Below are 18,046 nucleotides of genomic sequence, written 5' to 3' on the forward strand. Positions count from 1 at the left end.
TGGTTGCAATGACGGTCGTCCACTCAATTCACCAAAAAAAAAATGTCAAGCACCCAATGCTTCAGACCCACACATGTTTGAACTTTCCTCACGTCACTAGCCTCATAGGCCCAGAAAATATTTTTGTATATAATTTAAAATAAATCTTTATTTAAATTAATAATTACAATGCTATTTAAAAAAATCTCTCAATTATAACATGCTTTTTAAATAAGATTAGAGATTTTCATAGATACATTTACAATAACGTTTCAACAATTATATATGAGCCTAGTTTGAAATAAAACTATACTACTCAATAAAAATAAAATATTTATTTCTTATTGTTATTTTTATATGATTTTCATGAATTGATTATTCTTTGATTTTTGTACAACTATATAAAATTACAAAGATAGGCCTTTTTTCAAAAAAAACAAAACTTACCTTTTATATTATGTTAAGTTTTTATTTAAAAAACATGCTACTAATAAAAAAATGTTTTTGTAAAAAAATTAATTAATTAAAAAATGAGAGTTTTGCCTCCAAAAATAAAATTTTCACTCTTTAATTTAAATTATTATAAATATTTATTTTAATTACCTTGATGTTTTATTAAGAAATGACTTTTCAATAAAAAATTATTTAAAAAATAAATAAATAAAGAATAAGTACTTCAATTTAGGAAGTACATGTTTTTCTGCATAATTTTTAAATCTTTCAAACCCTTGCAAATATTTATTTTAATTATTATATAATTAAATAAATAAATAAATTTTAAAATTTCCTCGTGGAATCATGAGGTAAAATCTAGTATTTACCTAAATGTTTTTAAAAAAGAATAATAATAAAGAATAAGTGTTTATTTAGCATTGTGTTTGCTTCTATTTTTTAAAATGTTTTTTAAATTGTTTTTAATATGAAAAGGTATTAAATTAATATTTTTCTAATTATTTTTTAATAATTATGATAGGGTAATGTTAAAAAAAAATTAAAAAATATTATTTTAATATATTTTTAATTAAAAATTACTGTAATACTAAAAAAAGAGGGTCCAAATTGTTCGGTTTTCAAACAAACCATAGTTCTGGATTTTTCTCCACCCATACCATGCGACAGCACATACGCAAGAAAGTAAAAATAAATGATAACAGGACGCTTACTTTAACAGGATCCTCGCTTGTGAACGCGTAAAGTGCGCCGTCTCATATCCTACGCCACATCCTATATATATGTTGTTTTTGTTTTTTGATTTTATCTGGCTATGAACGTTTACAACCCTGAAAGAGAAAACCCACCACCTAACAACACACACCAAGAGGTAAAGATTGAATCTTTTACTAAATTCTCAATCTGGGTTTTGTTCAATACCTGCTAATTGTCTCATTTTCTTCAAGAATCACCAAGGTTTTATCAACTTTGGAAATGATGTTGAAGTCATTTTGACCGCTCTTCAACTTTCTTGCACGCCAGCCCTGGTTAAATTTTATTTGAAGTTTGTAGCTTCTTTTTTTTTCTGTGTTAATCTTTTAGTAATTAGATCTTGTGGAGCAGTCTTAATTGTTTTGAAGTTGGAGATTTTGATGTGGGCTTCTCTGATTTTTTTAGGCAGAGCTTTCTGTGTTTTTGTGTCTTTGTTGGTTTCTTACAGAAAATCCAAAATCTCAGATATTAGTTCCTGATTTTGTTTATGTTATTTCTTATACACGTATTTGATTATTGACCATTTGATAATCACTAGGTTCGAATATGTTTATGTTTCTGTTTCTGTCGAAGCAGTTATGTTATGAATTCTGCAACATGTTATCTTCTTTTTTAGATGGTTACTGAACTTAGTTTAGGTCTGGTTGAGGTTTTTAATGAACTCTTGGTTAAGAATTAATGTCACTTATGGATGTTCGCAACTCGTAAACAAGTATGTCACTGTACGTGAAAATTTGTTGGCAATGCATGGTTAAGAAGATGCTGTCTTACATAAAATTTTCTTTCTGCAGCACAACACTAGAATGGCCGAGATTATGTTTAAAGTAACAGTTATATGGAGGGGGAACAAATTTATTGTGGGAATGAACACCGATGCTTCTGTCAAGGATCTAGGGGATGAACTCCAGAAGTTGACAGATATCAAGGCAGATACCATGAGACTTATTGTTCCGCGATTTTCTAACAAAAGCTCAAAGCTGCTGTTTCCTTTCTCAGATGAACACTCACAGCTAAGCTTGCAAGAAGCTTCCATTATGGAGGTATCATTTTCTACTCTCTCTCTCTCTCTCTTTTTTCTTTTTTTTTTTTTTTTGGGGGGGGGGGGGAGGGGAGGGGGGCGCATTGTGATAACAAATATGACTAATTTTCCATACACACGCTATTTTGTAAGTGTGATTTTACTGAACTTTAAACATGTTTGGATGTGAAAGAAACAGTCTGAATGTAGTTTATAAATCTGATGCTTTAATGGATTTTACTTGTAATCTGATCTTATATAGCTTAGCTTTTCAATCATAGGTCTTTAAATAAATGGGTGTTTGTAGAATACATGTATGATATATGATATTCTTGTAGTTTATGGTTGTTATCACTTTACTGCTGTTTTCCTGGTTGGTTTTGCCACATTTGTGTGGTGGAACATGCTAATCGGCCTTGTTATCTGAACAAATTTTTTGTTTGCTTAATGTATTTTTATCTAGGACTGACCTGATCATCATTCTGTTTGTTTTACAATTTCTTTTGTTAAAAAGGTCGCAAGCAATGTAGCAAATTAAGTATAAGGTGGCAAATAAAGCTTTATAGTGAATATTTAGTACTGACTTTTTCACATATTTTCTTAATTAATGATTACTTTCTAAGCATATGCCAAAACTATTTTATGAAGTCTTCTAATTTCGTCGATGCATATTTCTTTTATTTCAGGGAAAGTTTATCAGAATGTTGGGAGTGTCTGAAGATGAAGTTGATAAAGTTCTACAAAATGCCAAGGTTGACCTGAGGATCGCCGGATTTGATGAAGAGGAAAAGAGAATGAGGCAGCGAATGTCAGATAGACCTCGTGGTTTGCTTAAACTCCCACAAGGACCTTATATCTTTTGTGATTTTCGCACACTTCAAATTCCTGGAGTTGAGGTGCATTTGAATGTGCCAGTTACTTTTTGCATTTAAATTTAAAGAAATTATTAGATTTCCAATTATGCATTATATATCATAGATAAAATATAGGCAAAGGAGGAATGAATTGTGTCACTTATACTGAATTTTGGCATCATAATATCCTATGTTATGTATTTTAGATGAAAGTATCATGATTAAAATATGATCCAGTACTTTCTTAGAGATTCACTGTGAATTTCTCTAACAGCAAAGACTTGTTATTGATTCTAGCTGTTAGGTGTTTGAACTTGTACACTAGAATAGCATATATGGAATGCTCAGAACATTACATTCTGAATCTATCGGTATTCCAAGACTTGGTATTATGGAAAAATAAACTATCATTGATTTCCCTTGTTTTTGCTTGTCTTCAGCTGAACCCCCCCGCTCCAGAGGCTTTGAAAAGGATGCATATGCTTGCTGCGGATCCTGGAATTGTTGCTATAATGAACAAGGTACTGTTGGATGCATCTTTTCAAATTAAACACCATTACTTAACTCAACATTCCTAACAATTAACTTTTGAATGATCATTTTCAAAAGCATCGTTGGCGCATAGGAATTATGACTGAGATGGCCCCAGTTGGTTATGTTGGTGTGAGTCCCAAATGCATTCTTGGTTTCAATAAGGTAAAGTCCTCCTCAAAGCGTATGAAAATACATTTACTGGTGTCACTGTTTTACTTTCTTTTGTCATTTTGGTTTGTTCTTTCCTTGTTGACTCCTGTTTTGGCATTGCAGAATCATGGAGAGGAGATATCTCTCCGTCTTCGAACTGATGACCTCAAGGGTTTCAGGAAATATGAAAGCATCAAGAAAACTCTTCTGCATGAACTTGTAAGCTTTATAATCAAATTTGTTTTTTCCTCAAGTTTTGAGATTATTGTTATTGAGTTAATCTTTTTTGTTCTTATTTTCATCTCAGGCTCACATGCTGTACTCAGAACACGATGCGAACTTTTATGCTTTGGATAAACAGGTACAAATGCGTATCCATACACTTGTTTATGATTGTTGCATGACGAATGGTTAAGTTCAACAGAAATATTGTTTTCTAAAATTGGTGTGTGTTTTTGGCCAGCTGAACCAAGAAGCTGCTAGTTTAGATTGGACTAAATCAAGGGGGCATACCTTGAGCGGAGTCAATCATCAAGACCAGGACAGCGAAGACTTCTATGTTTCAGACAGTAGAAGCTCTTCTGTGAAGCTCGGGGGAAACGTGTCTAATCAACTGGCTAGTGCCCGCGCATCTTCTGTGGCTGCTGCTTATCACCGTTTAGCAGATGCCTCTTCCAACAGTTTGGGAGCCTCTGAAGTACATGAAGAACCCGACCCGGATGATTCAATTTTTAACATGCATAAAGAACCTGGTGCCAAGGGTCAGGTAGAAAAAGGAAAGGTAGATATTGAAAATCAACATAAATCTCAATGGAAACCTCACCATCAACCTGATCCTGATGAACATCCTTTTAATCAAAACAAGAATGAACCTGATCCTGATGATTCTCAAGGTAATCACCATGAGGTGATGGACATCCTGAATGGTGGGATTCGCCCTGACAAAACCATTGATGAACCTGATCCTGATGATTCTCAAGGTAATCACCATGAGGTGATGGACATCGTGAATGGTGGGATTTGCCCTGCCAAAACCATTGATGAACCTGATCCTGATGATTCTCAAGGCAATCACCATGAGGCGATGGACATCCTGAATATTGGGATTTGCCCTGCCAAAACCATTGACGAACCTGATCCTGATGATTCTCAAGGCAATCACCATGAGGTGATGGACACCCTGAATGGTGGGATTCGCGCTGACAAAACCTTTGACGAACCTGATCCTGATGATTGTCTAGTAACTGAAAACATTGAAGACCATCTCCATCTAAAAAAAGCTTATAAAGAACCTGATCCTGATGAATCTGAAACAAATCAGGTTGTTCAGGCTGAGCCCGATCCTGATGATGATTTAGCAGCGTCAGATGAAGTATCTAGGATGCAAATTGATGAACCAGATCCAGATGATGAAGAACTACGGAGAATCCAAGATCCTGTTAGTGTTGTCTGCAGCCGCCTTCAGAAGGCTACTGAGACACTGAGAGCTGAATTGAACTCCACAGAAGCAGCGGCAGCTTTGCAAACTCTTTTTAAGATAATTAGGTATGCTTGTCTGACTGGAGAATTGATTTGGTTGTTCTCTTTAGTACAGTTAGGACCGTAGGTATATTGCATCACACTTTATCCTGATTTGTTACATACCTGCACAGTATTATAGGTATGAGTCAACTTGCATGATCATAGAACACTTTTGATTCTCTGATTTTCCATTTCCATCATGATTATTGTTTTATCTTTATGTCGTAATAAAGGCTGAAATCAGTTTTAACTTCTGGCAGGAATGTGATCGAACACCCAGATCAGTCAAAATTCAAAAGACTCAGAAAGGTTCGTTCACTGTTACTCAAAATGTCTTTCCCAATAATTTTTTTGAATTTTGCTTTGGTTCCTTTGTCTAATCTCTTGATCACTATTTGCTGTACATTTTAGGCTAATCCCATAATCCAGAAAAATGTTGCCAGTCACCAAGGTTTGTTTCTTTCTTACAATGTGCACATGGATGGATAGATAACGCTGGAGAGAGTCATCTTCGCTGACATTTATTTGTTTGCTTGTCTGCTTCTCATGATTTACAGCTGCGGTGGAAATTGTTCATGTGGTTGGATTCAGTGAGGAAGTTAGTTATGATGAAACTGGGAAGGCTGATACTTACTTGGTGCTGAAGCGGAATGATCCAGGCTTGTTGTGGCTTGCCAAGTCAACCCTTGAAGCATGCATGGCCTAGAAGTCAAATAAGTGTGGATCCGTGCAAAAAGAATGATACTGAATAAACCCAGATTGTTGGGGATACCCTGTATAAATTTCTGTGTTGTGTGTATCAAAATTACCTCCAGGATTGTACTCTGGATCTCCAAGTGACATAATTTGTGAATAAAGCTCCTATGGAAGTTACCGAGGCCAGAACTTAATGCTGGAACGATTTTATCGATCTTTCACCAAATTGTCTTCTTTCATCATCATTTAGAATTTTTTGAGATCTCACTTGGAAATCTCCAAGTTTACAGTGTTTTTTTTTTTTTCCATTAGATAACAAAGCTATGTTCTTTTTTTTTTCTAATTAAAATTAAAGAGATTTTTTTATATCCTTTCAAACTGTTGGTCAAGTGTTGACTGAATCAAGAATTCACGTTTTGATTAATATCAAACGAAACGAACTAAGCTAAATTAAATTAGAGTAAAATTCATATTTTGTGATCCTTTTCATTAATAGTAATTGAAAATTAAAAAATATAGTTATATCATTTTTGTTCTTTTACTTTTAGATGATACTCTATTGAATATTAAAGAAGATTTATTTCTTCAATGTTCAGAATACACACACCGGCACGCGCTCATCCTCACCACTAAATGGCAAATGCAATGGATGAGCTATTCACCAGTGATAAATTCCCATCACTAGAAGTTGATCAAGGGAAGGTTACTCCTTTCTTCGGCAGTGGAAAAAACGCTGCAAGAAGCCGCAGAGATAACACAATTTTAGCACCCATACACCTTTTGTGTAGATGACAAAAACTCTACTCTTGGAATTAACACTCTTGTATAAACTGTGAATAAACCAAGGCACACGCCAAATCCAAACCAAAAGTATAGTTTTCAGTTTGAACTTTTGTAACTTGCACTATTGCAAGCTCACTTAATGATCATTTAGCTTCTAGTCATTGCTAAACTTGCAGGCTCATTCATCAGGGAGGGCATTGAAATTCATGAATCCATTGAAACATCCCCACCATTCGGGTTCGGCAAATTGGTGCCAAGGGAGCTTTCTGATATGTTCTGGGGATGACCAGCTCCAAACTGGAACTCTTGTGGAGGAACTTCTAGAGGACGTGTGAAAATAGAGGGAGCACCAACACCAATGAATGCTTGGACAGGAACTGGATCATTAGCCTTTGGGAAGCCAAAGCTAAAAGATGGCGCACCTACAGGAAGGAAGACTGGCAGGGCAGGGTTGCTATTATCATTTGACCCGAAAAGCTTCTGTTCATACTCATGCAACTGCTGGTGCACGGCTAAAACCCACAAACAAAAGTGATAGTCAGGCATGGGGTAACTTCTCTCCTGGGAAACAAAAGGATCTCAGATAAAATGCATAGGCCAATTGGTCCAATACATCAAGGTCTCAAGACCAGAAAAAATTTGTGCGCTGCCTGAGAAAATTATTTGAGCTCATCAATCAACTTTCATATGATGATCTTTTACCAGGAAAAAGGGGAACGAGACCCGGTAAAAGTCAAAATTTACATAGCATGTGGTAGCACTTTCTGTAGACTTGAAAAAATACTGCAGTTCTAAACTCAGTAGCAGGATTCTTGATTGCTTTAACACATAAAAATGCAGAATCATAATTGAACTGTATAATACTGACCACAAAAGTAATTGTTTGCCCTATAAGCAAATCAGCATCGAGGTGAACATACCTTGAGTTAGATCAACGGATGGTCTCCGCTCTTTCACCCACTGGTAACATTGAGCAAGTCTCCATCCTCTGGACTTCATCAAGTAAGCCATTACAATAGCTGGAGACCTGTCAGAAGAACAAGGTTATATAATTTCCATAAACAAGCCAATAAAATACATTGCTGAACCCCAAAACACATGCCAAGAACTAACAATGGCCCCAAGATGTGATATGAAATAGCACAGAGTGAAGTCCCAATAGACACATAGGTTACACTATTCCCAAAAAAACAAGAGAGAGAATAAAGATAACCAACATAATTAGCAGAAACACTTAACCTATTTTTTCCTGACATGCAATGGACAAGAACGCGAGCCTTGTCCCTCTCACATTGCTCTGCAAAAAACAAGCATGCATTACTTTACACTCTATCCGCGATGGAAATATAAAGGATTGCAGTATGTAACAAATCCTGATCAATTCTGCCCAAATTGCAATTTACAAATCTAACAACCAACCTATTGATTGATTATCACTTAATGGTTGACCACGAGCCAATTATTCAAAAAAATAAATACTTCCATAAGTGAATTCTCCAATCAGAAGAAACATGATTTCAGGCTTCAGGGCTACAATTTTGTCAATGCGTCATGGTTACAGTTCATCTTATTGGAATACAACACGGAAGATTCCCTTCCTCTAATCAAGTACCCATACAACATCACCAACCAAGATCTTTCCCCCCTCATTATTCTCAGAGGTGAGAGAACAATAGACATTGGCCCTCATAAAAAAGGTGCATCCTGAACAAACCCTACCATGATCAGAACCATAAATTGAACTAGTGACATAATTGATCATCTAAGTTAAGAAATCAAAGAAAACTTGATTTAGCATTTAGAAACACAGATGCTTATGCAAGGTCGAAATGGAGGAAAGCAGGGGATTGATACGAGCTCTAAATAATTTCACAACCATATGTAAACAGAAGTAACAGCAGATGCACGTGGCATAAGCCTTTTAATGCATTCAACAGTGCAACTTCTCAACAGCACAACGAAAAAAGAGCAGTTTCCAGTTCTTGTGTGGTCAAGTCAAAAACTTGATGAAACAGTGAAAGTAACACATACCTATTGATAATTCATCAAATCTAACTCACATAAAGACTGTCAAGAACTTGATGAGCAGTGAAAGTAACGCCTGCCAATTGATAATTCATAAAATCTGACTCACCTAAAAACTGTATGGCATCGTCAAATTGTAAGATCTTGTCATCTTGGAGGCAGTGATAGGTGAATGAATTCTTGTAGAGATTTTGACACGCAGGAACTGTCTGCAAATAGACAAAACATAAGAATACATCAGATCTCTTATTATTCTTGGTCTCTACTAAGCTGTTGCTGGTGACATAAATAACAGGCAGCCATGAAATTAAAGTGTCAATTAATTGAAACCAACGAAATAAAAGATACTGTAACCCTACAAAGAACTCAATCAGTTTAATTTCCATTAAAGCTATACTTTTTTTTTCTTAAATCTCATACTAACTACTTTCTAAGAAGTTATATTATTCAACCTTCGATGCTTTTATGAGAAACGAACACTAAAAAATCCCAATCAAACCCTAAACCATAAGAATTTAAAACCAACGTAAGATAACTGAGCCATTTTTCTACAAAAACAAAAAACCTATCAATTGGTTCCCAGTATTCAACGCAAAAAAAATATATTAATTACATTGAGCACACGAGTAATTCCTTGGGTTTTGAGGAGCTCGGATCGAGAGGCGTTGTCGTAGCTGCCTAAGAAAAGGAAGTCGGGGAGGATCTGAGAAGGAAAGGCGCTGAGGTGAACAGAGGGAGACTTATCGGCGGTGGATTCAGGCATACGGTGGCCGCAAATCCCGCAAACCTCACCCTCTTCGTACTTGTGGTAGTGACCGCATACCCCGCACGGGTTTTCTCTCTCCCTCTTCCTCATCATCATCATCCAATCCAATAAGTAATATTATTTATTAAATCGCCAAAAGAGATGGGATTGATGATTATGATGATGATGATAGGTGTTTATTTAATGGAACCGATAGAAGAGTTTTTGGTACGGGTCTGGGCGGGCGTGATTGAGAATGAGACTGCGTTGCGTGTGTGCGCGAGAGAGTTAACTATTTGTTTTAAATTGGAAAATGAGAGAGTATTTATACGAGAGAGTATTTACACTGTTTTTTTTCTGGTTACTTTCTTGCTAGGGACAGGCAGGGGTGTCATCAGTAATGCAACGAAGCCAGAGCGAGTACGACTATATGTTAAGGAGAATATTCATTAAATTTGGAGGTCTTGAGAGTTCTGTCATTGGTTTTTGAAAAAAATCAGCTTCTTCACTGAGGTATGCTTTTGGATTTTGTTTAATATGAAAGATTAAATATTTTTAATATATATATATATATATATATGTTTGATTTAGAAAAAAATTAAAAAAACTTTGAATTGTTTGGGTCGAGGCCTAAACAGTCCTCCTAATCTCTATGGGCCTAGCCCAGGCGACCAGACACCGATATTTTTCTAGGTTTGGATGATTACGCCTACTAGTTATTAGATCTAGGTGATCATATCTGATCTCTCTGGCTTGGCCGGTAACCAATATAATTTTATTTTTCTACCTCTTTATTATTTCTCTCTTTCATTATTTTCCTCTCCTGTTTATTTTCTCGGTACTAATAATTTTAATTTGCAGCACACACAATTTTTTTCAAGGAAAGACACTATTTTTTTATCACCAATAACTATAATTCTACTACACCCACTAACTTATATAAACATCAATAAAAATAAATGTACTCGGTCAAATAGTCGTGACACGTCAATTTCTTTTCTAATCACGTGTTAGTTACAAAACCATGGCACAACATCACACCAATCGATGAGCTACCCTAGTTAGCTAGTGACATAATTCCTTCTCTATAAAGAAAAGTTCAAGCTGCTATGTATATAGATACATCTAGCCTTATATGCAGGCTAGAGGGATTTTTGGGACATGGATTCTCCACACATTACGCTATGTTCTCTTGTTTTTCTTTTTTGTATGTTATTTTCTCCCACACATATAAGTAATAGATACGTTTGGGAACGCGGTGCAAACCGCGTTCTCAAAAAATTCAATTTTGTTTTTTGCTAAAATTTAATATGTTTTGTATGTTTTAGATCGTTTTGATGTGCTGATGTCAAAAATGATTTTTAAAAAATAAAAAAACATTATTGGCATGCATTTCGGTATGAAAAGTTATTTGAAAAGCAACCGCAATCACACTGTCAAATACTCTTAGAATGAGAAAGTTCATCGTACGAATAACTTACTTTTTTTTTTTCAGGAACTATTAGACACAATCTCAGCCTAGTTCACACATATCTTGACCAAATTCCACAACAAATCATGAAAAGTTGAATTTTTGTGTGATGTTTTTTACAGCGGCCTCATTAAAGGTAATCCTAGTGATTAAGGGTCTGCTTGAGAATATGATTACGGTTGTTTTTTAAAGTGTTTTTCACTTAGAAATGTATCAAAAAAATGTTTCTTTATTTTTTAAAAATTATTTTTGATATCAGCGCATCAAAATGATCTAAAAATACCAAAAATATATTAATTTGAAGCAAATAAAAAATAAAAAAATTTTAATTTTTTTCAAAAACACTTTTGAAATACAAAAACAAACAGGGCCTAAGAAGATTTATTATAGTTTCATGTTAGATGTGTTTTGAAAATAGTTTGGAAATAGGATTTAATTTCATTTCATGTACAAGTTGTTTGTTTGATAAAGAATTTGTATTGCATTTAAAAGTATTTTTAAAAAATGCATTGAGACTATAATTTAATATTTTGTTAGATATTTCTAAATAATTTTAATATGCTATATTAAAAACAATGAAAGGGAAAGAAGAAGAAGAATGTTATTGAAAATAAATAGGATTTGGGATAAGAATGATTGAGGGCTTTTGAGGATGCCTTTGTGATGAACAACACTACAGGAGTCCAGTCCAATCTCTTCTTACTTTACAATCACATGGGCTCTCACGTGACCTTTCCATTTTATGTCTTTTTTCCATTGTGGACTGGTCAAGCAAGCGGTGGGCCTACAACAGCAGCATCATCATCATCATCAAATATTTACTAACCAAAGCCGTTACGCAATTGGATTCGAGTTCCAATCACGTTACCTTTTCGAGCTTAGGGACTGTTTGGTTGAGAATTGAGATAGGAAAAAAAGTAAAAGGAAAACAGTTAAATCAATGTTTGGAAACACGGGCAACCCATGTTTTAAAAAAAATTCAATTTTTTTTTAAAATAATTTAATATTTTTATATATTTTGGATTGTTTTGATATGTTGATCTCAAAAATAATTTTAAAAAAATAAAAAAACATCATTTTGATGCATTTCAGCATGAAAAACACTTTGAAAAGCAACCGCAACCATACTCCCAAACAAGTCTTCCTCAAAAAGTGCTTAAACATATTTGAAACCATGATTTACATAAAAAAAAAAAAAAATTGAAATGCTCTTCAAACTATAGATAACTGCAATGTAGCTCAACATACTAGTTAATATGCCTAAAAAATATGGGTGAGGATGCGGGCCAGCATGGGTGATGGGTCTATGCTTGCAAGTCTTTGAATGCCTAAGCTCCGACGCTAAGCCCGATTTCATTTAAATCATGTTTGTTTTTACATTTTAAAAGTATTTTTTTAAAAATTTAAAATTTATTTTTTTTTAATTAATATTTTTGGTATTTTCAGATCATTTTGATGTGCTTATGTCAAATTCATTTTTAAAAAATATATTATTTTCATGTATTTCCAAGTAAAAAACACTTTGAAAAGCAAACACAACTACACTTCTAAACACCTCATTAAGTGAAAAACAAAGGGTAACATGTGTCTCTCTCTTTTTTATTTTTTAACATTTTTTATGATTAGAAAATTTTATTTCTAAGACTATATTTTTAGCTATTTTTAAATGAAAACATCTTTAGAGTCATCTTAAACACCTCAATCCAACTATTTCTAACCAAGAAATTCATTTTACCCTCCTTCTAGATAACAAAAGGGATCATTATACATAAATAACTAAAACGTGAAGCCATTTTTGCAATTTTAGCTACACCATGTAAGTATTTTATATGGCCTGCTTGCTCATTTAATGACTACCCACTGAAACACCTCTACCATAAGAGTGTTGATTTATAGAACTGTTTATTTTGTATTTTAAAAATATTTTTTAAAAAAATTAAATTTTATTTTTTATTTTTTTATTTTTGTGTTTTTAGATTATTTTAATATGCTGATACCAAAAATAATTTTTTAAAAATAAAATAAAAACATTATTTTAATACATTTCCAAGCGAAAAACACTTTAAAAAAGCCGTTACAACACTCTCAAACACTGAATAATATCTAGACTTTTGAAAAACCAAATAATAAATTAGTCGTGTGTGTCTGTTCCCATGTGATTTTAAATTGAATGATCTACGAAAACTTAAGAGAAAAAAAGTATATGTATATTAGCGAATAATATAAATTATATTCTAGAGTTTTACTTAACAATTTAGGTTTTTAGGTTGATATGGTTCTTTGATATAATATTAAACTCTTAATAACTAAATGGTTACGAATTTAAATTTCACCACAGTCATTCTCTCTTCTAATTAAAATCTAAATAATAGCACAAAGTAGTGTGGGTCTGTACAAGTTTTAAGCCCAAAATTTTTAACTTGAAGGCGGTATATATAATATAAATTATATTTTAAAACTTTATAATAATTTAAATTTTTGGATTCATATATGAGATTTGCATGTTTGGCTGGCCATATCCATAACATACTCTGCTTTCACAGCAACAACAAAACCATTTGGCTCATTAATTTTATAGGTAAGAGGTTTTTCAATCACAACATAAGGTTTTCTGTGGATGTTTCAGGGAATTGCACTCTTAACCTCGATAAACCAGATCCCATCTTCAAAAACAATTTTATGCCTTTGTTGTGAGCCAATGCATCTCTACTTTTCACCTGTGTGTTATAAAACAGATTGATTGGTTCTGTGCTCTTGATTTGGCATCTGAACAGCTGACATGTAGGGTACGTTTCTCCAAGTGTCAACTAAATCTGCATCATTTGCAGTTTCTGGATATGGAGTCGATGAAATGAAATGGCGGGCATCATCTTTAATACACTTACACTGGGGGTGGTTTTGTTCATACCCTGTTTAGCACAGGGTGGTATAATCTAGGAAAATTTATTTATTTTTAAATAGTTTTGATATAAATTTTAATACATTTCTTACCGTTGGTTATCTAGCCCTCAGGCGCACAGATTTCAAGACGCTCGATGTTGCACTCATAACCAGCAATTTAATTGGTTCCAATGACTGGATAAGTACAGATTAGTTCTCTCTGAACCATTATAAGGTCACATTTCAAGTTCCTGATAAAAAAGAAATCACTATTTAACAAATAAATTACAAAGACTAGTAAATTTTTCTACAATTTCATCTCCACTATGAGTACATTGATTTGAAACCTTCTGTCAGAGGAACTACTTTTGCTGACACCCTGGATTGCAACTTCGACACAGCTTCACGTATGTCCTGAAATTAGCAGAATCCATTTAGAATAGATTCAGTTGCTGATGAACCAAGGTTCCTCCATGCATCTGATACGATAATTCAGAGGAAAAGGCACAGGAAAGGAAAATGATGAAAAAACAAGTGTCCCTATTTGTAACATTCTTTCAGAAGGTGGGTAGTTTTGGGGGTGATTCAAGTAATCTTTGCACCTGGAACTGAACATCCATCATCAGTTAAATTAGGACCATCTGATTAATCAGGTATGTTTTTGGGCATGGAAGATTTTCCAAATACAGAGCAGCTAACCCGAGTTGAGTTGTAAATTATCAATTTAACCAATTTCTCTAAGATTTCTCATAAAAGAGACCTGCAATCCTAAGTGCAAGGATAGCACAATTCCCATCATCTTGCATTTTGATCTATCTATTTATCTTAGTCATACGCACAGCACAGTGTCCCACTAGTTTACTGGGTTAAAGGTAACAAAAAACCATTATATGGCTTGGTTCATTTCAATTATCACCTCTATACTGTAGCGGGAGGAGAAATGAGTCAACAAGATTGCTTTACTCCGGATCCATTTGGCATTTTCAATAATCTGCAGTGTTAACAGAATCCTATCTCAGAATTGCAATAATGAATGGAAAACATTTTGTACGGTCATTGACCAATGATGATCCAAGGTAACTGTAAAATCACGATGGGAGAATCAACATTCTTATACCTCAAACAAATGGGTATGACCACGCTGTCGTGCATGCTCAGTGGTAAAATCTTCATCCAGGAAAGTTGCCTGAAAGACATTAGCTTTAAGACTTCAACTGATTCTGGATAACGAAAATTAATTTGGATTCTGAAATTGTTCAAGAACAAAGAAGAGCATAAACAGCAGTAATAGCTTCAACTCCTTGAATAGATGCCATGATTTCAGAATGATCATTGGAAAAGAAATATTTCCGAGGATAAAGTTGGCTATTCCATGTTCATAAGAAACCATGCACCTTGCATATTAAGATTAACCAGAAAATGATTCTACAAGGTAAGAGATACTTTAATCTATACCTCAGTTATTAGAACTTTTGCCCTCAACGCATCTGCATTACGCGGATCAAGCATGTACTCTGCTGTGGTATCTCCAGTAAAGGCCACCTCAGGGGACAATATTATGTCTGTAATCTAATTAAAAATGCAAGCTAAAATGAGCATTCAGTAACTAAAATTTTCTACCAAGACTATGTTGCAGAAATTGCAAACCTCAACACCAGACTTCTTCAATTTCTCTATTTGTTTTCCTTTGAGATGAATGTATTGTTTCTTCAATTTTTTCCTCACCGAATAGATGACATAACCCTGGATAGTGATTTCATACACTTTAGAGATGAACAGTCTCAAGATTTCAAACATCATATCCAAATAATAATCTGAATCCCAGCCTCAAACCTAGCATCAGTTTTCCAAGCACTATACTGGACTCGGAACACATGGTCTTTTAGATCAAGATTTCTGCTACTTCCCTGAAATAATTCTCTACAAAAACTGGTATATCTTCGGTGGTCTGACCACTCGTGAGTCATTATTATATTTCTTTTCTTGTAGCTGTTAGACTTTTTTGAAGAGGAAAATACGAAGAGAAGAAACAAAATGATGAAACGCACCTGACTGGGTATAACATGTTGAGTTCTGAATGGTCGGACCACAACATCATTCCGCAATTCATATGTTTCACCTGAACTTGAACTTGAACTTGTGAGTTGTGTTCAGCATAAACACTAACAGATTGTATACATAGACAAATCTAGCAAGCTAAAGGGGCATACCCACATCCAATGCAACCAAATCAAAATTAAGCTCTACTTGCCCCATTGCCCTGTGAATGTCAAATAGTTTCTCAACATCGTCTTTGATACACGGAGGAACAAATATTGTTGGAGGCTTTAAGCTGTACAAACCACGACTAGCCACATACATTGGCAGCCCACCCTGTGTCAGTAAATGTGAAATAAGCTCATGACAACATTCAAGGCCAAAAGTGAAACAGAGAGTCTAAAATATAATAAAACAGTAAACAATGACAATCATAGCATTACACATGTTTCAGTGTCAAAACATTATGGTTTTTGCAAAATTATATAGTTTATCAATCTAGATAATAACTAGAAATCTCGTTCAGTTGTTATTACTGAAAAAAGAATTCAGCTTAACTTTCTTCCAGATTCCACTCCAACCTAACATCCAGTTTCTAATCAATAATAATAAACTTGCCAGATCATGGTTTCAGCACATCCTCGCATAACTCCACACAACACCATGTATAGTGTGTATATATACACAACTTAAACAATAGCATTATAAGAGCCATAAACCAAAAAAGCTCTAGTGGTTAGCTTAATGTCACCATATTACAGAACATCCATATTCAATTCTGACAAAGACCAAGCATAACCCACAAGTCTTAGAAAATAGAAGCGTTAACCTCAGCCAATTAGGGAAAGAAGAGAACATGTTTTTTTTTTCTTTCTTCACAAAAACAAGGGATGCCGAAAACACGAGTAGTAGAGAAAAAACCAACAATGTGATCAAGATGGGCATGAGTGATGAAGACAAAATTCTGGTGAATAGCTCTGGTGGGGCACCTCCCAATATCAAAAGCACACTTAAACTCTGGTATAATTATACAAGTCTCTTGGCCTCCAATGGACAGACCCTCAATTGCATACCCTCCCAAGTCAATTCCTTTACGGATAACAGCAGCACGGGCCTTTCTGTAGTCTTCTTCTTCCTCAATAGCACGCCCGATTTCTGATAAAAAGCTGGAGGCTTTGACGATGAAGGGCTTGTTTTTAATTTTGAGAGGGAGGAAATGAAAATTACGGGTTGTTAATGTTGTAGGTTTTCCTTTTCCATGGAAAATACTGGGGAGGTGCTGAAAAGGGAAAAGTGATGGGATTTTAGGATTGGGAGGTGAAGAGAATAAAGGGATAGAGATTTGCATTTTGAGGACAAGAAGACCGCATAAAGAAAGAAAGGGTTTTAGAGAGGCTTTGGATGAGTGGTTAGTTCAATCTTCAGACCACCTCCTGAGGTTGTGTCGTTGAATTTCTAACACCAGTCCTCGCTTCATGGAGATAAGTTGCGCGTTTTCACACTATACCCTTTTTATTTTTATAAAAAAACAATTATGTAGTCTATCATTTTATTTATATTTTTGTGAAGGAATGTGCTGATAGCTATCTGGTTTTTTTTAGGGCAGTTTTTATTTTATTTTATTTTTATCTAAAAATATATTAAAATAATATTTATTTTTATTTTTTAAAATTTATTTTTAACATCAATATATTAAAATAATTTTAAAACATCAAAAAAAAAATTAAAACAAAGAAAAAAATAAAATAAAAATAAAAACAAAAATAAACAAGAATAAGATATATAAGTTTGTGTGCTACTGTTATCAAGTTTTGGCTCCCTAGAGCATACTAAATTAACACATAAAAGTTAAGAAAAACAAGCTTTAGAAATAAATAAATTCGAATTTTTTACCCCCCCAAAAAAAATCCGGGAAAATCAAGCCTCATGAAAATTCTGGGATAAAATTAGGGTTTGGATTTTGTTTTTTTAAAGCTTTTTACTGATTTGTTTTCGTGATTGTCATATAACGTGACAAAATGACACATTTCTTGGCGGGAGCATATAGTAAAATGACAAGTTCATTTATAGAAAATATATTAAAATAATATTTTTTTTTATTTTTTAAAATTAATTTTTAATATCTGCAAATTAAAATAATTAAAAAATTG

General features: G+C 34.0%; 3 protein-coding genes across 8 annotated transcripts; 1 reads left to right on the forward strand and 2 right to left on the reverse strand.

Moving 5' to 3' along the window:
* Positions 1-1,138: 1,138 nt before the first annotated feature.
* On the forward strand, positions 1,139-6,144 carry LOC7468537 (uncharacterized). 4 transcript variants are annotated; one of them, XM_052446741.1, is made up of 12 exons: positions 1,139-1,300; positions 1,974-2,222; positions 2,887-3,096; positions 3,495-3,575; positions 3,664-3,750; positions 3,862-3,957; positions 4,046-4,099; positions 4,202-4,732; positions 4,820-5,283; positions 5,520-5,568; positions 5,671-5,710; positions 5,817-6,144. In XM_052446741.1, exons 1-12 carry the CDS (start codon positions 1,244-1,246, stop codon positions 5,963-5,965), a joined length of 2,067 nt encoding a protein of 688 aa, XP_052302701.1. In that variant the 5' UTR covers positions 1,139-1,243; the 3' UTR covers positions 5,966-6,144. The 4 variants fall into 4 exon arrangements, with proteins under 4 accessions (XP_052302701.1, XP_052302702.1, XP_024440044.2 ...); XM_052446742.1 differs by having other exon boundaries at positions 4,202-4,645; XM_024584276.2 differs by having other exon boundaries at positions 4,202-5,283.
* A 612-nt stretch (positions 6,145-6,756) lies between these two features.
* LOC7455681 (protein-tyrosine-phosphatase IBR5) lies at positions 6,757-9,829 on the reverse strand. Of its 3 annotated transcripts, none has more exons than XM_002321242.4 (5): positions 9,377-9,829; positions 8,873-8,972; positions 7,978-8,035; positions 7,659-7,765; positions 6,757-7,388 (listed from the first exon to the last, which is right to left on the reverse strand). In XM_002321242.4, the coding sequence occupies exons 1-5, from the start codon at positions 9,626-9,628 to the stop codon at positions 7,318-7,320; spliced, it is 588 nt and encodes a 195-aa protein (XP_002321278.2). In that variant the 5' UTR covers positions 9,629-9,829; the 3' UTR covers positions 6,757-7,317. The 3 variants fall into 3 exon arrangements, with proteins under 3 accessions (XP_002321278.2, XP_024440046.1, XP_002321157.2); XM_024584278.2 differs by having other exon boundaries at positions 6,757-7,299; positions 9,377-9,826; XM_002321121.4 differs by having other exon boundaries at positions 6,757-7,250; positions 9,377-9,822.
* Positions 9,830-14,017: 4,188 nt separating this feature from the next.
* LOC7455968 (tRNase Z TRZ2, chloroplastic) lies at positions 14,018-17,396 on the reverse strand. The gene is made up of 8 exons (XM_002321122.4): positions 16,822-17,396; positions 16,070-16,232; positions 15,908-15,978; positions 15,507-15,602; positions 15,315-15,428; positions 14,977-15,045; positions 14,776-14,850; positions 14,018-14,273 (listed from the first exon to the last, which is right to left on the reverse strand). Exons 1-8 carry the CDS (start codon positions 17,242-17,244, stop codon positions 14,184-14,186), a joined length of 1,101 nt encoding a protein of 366 aa, XP_002321158.1. The 5' UTR covers positions 17,245-17,396; the 3' UTR covers positions 14,018-14,183.
* Positions 17,397-18,046: the final 650 nt, after the last annotated feature.

This window comes from Populus trichocarpa, chromosome 14 (assembly GCF_000002775.5).
Source record: "Populus trichocarpa isolate Nisqually-1 chromosome 14, P.trichocarpa_v4.1, whole genome shotgun sequence".
NCBI classification, from domain to species: Eukaryota; Viridiplantae; Streptophyta; class Magnoliopsida; order Malpighiales; family Salicaceae; genus Populus; species Populus trichocarpa.

What these genes read in the sequence shown, in the direction of transcription:
- LOC7468537 (XM_024584276.2), top strand. Translation starts at nt 1,244, where the DNA reads ATGAACGTTTACAACCCTGAAAGAGAAAACCCACCACCTAACAACACA. An exon ending in AAACTCTTCTGCATGAACTT is followed by an intron (nt 3,958 to 4,045) that starts GTAAGCTTTATA and finishes TTTTCATCTCAG; the next exon opens with GCTCACATGCTGTACTCAGA. An exon ending in TTTATGCTTTGGATAAACAG is followed by an intron (nt 4,100 to 4,201) that starts GTACAAATGCGT and finishes GTTTTTGGCCAG; the next exon opens with CTGAACCAAGAAGCTGCTAG.
- LOC7455681 (XM_002321121.4), bottom strand. Translation starts at nt 9,628, where the DNA reads ATGATGATGATGAGGAAGAGGGAGAGAGAAAACCCGTGCGGGGTATGC. An exon ending in TGCATGTCAGGAAAAAATAG is followed by an intron (nt 7,766 to 7,977) that starts GTTAAGTGTTTC and finishes TTCTTCTGACAG; the next exon opens with GTCTCCAGCTATTGTAATGG. An exon ending in ATCCGTTGATCTAACTCAAG is followed by an intron (nt 7,251 to 7,658) that starts GTATGTTCACCT and finishes TGTGGGTTTTAG; the next exon opens with CCGTGCACCAGCAGTTGCAT.
- LOC7455968 (XM_002321122.4), bottom strand. Translation starts at nt 17,244, where the DNA reads ATGCAAATCTCTATCCCTTTATTCTCTTCACCTCCCAATCCTAAAATC. An exon ending in AACATGTTATACCCAGTCAG is followed by an intron (nt 15,603 to 15,907) that starts GTGCGTTTCATC and finishes ATCACTATCCAG; the next exon opens with GGTTATGTCATCTATTCGGT. An exon ending in TGAAGAAGTCTGGTGTTGAG is followed by an intron (nt 15,429 to 15,506) that starts GTTTGCAATTTC and finishes ATTTTTAATTAG; the next exon opens with ATTACAGACATAATATTGTC.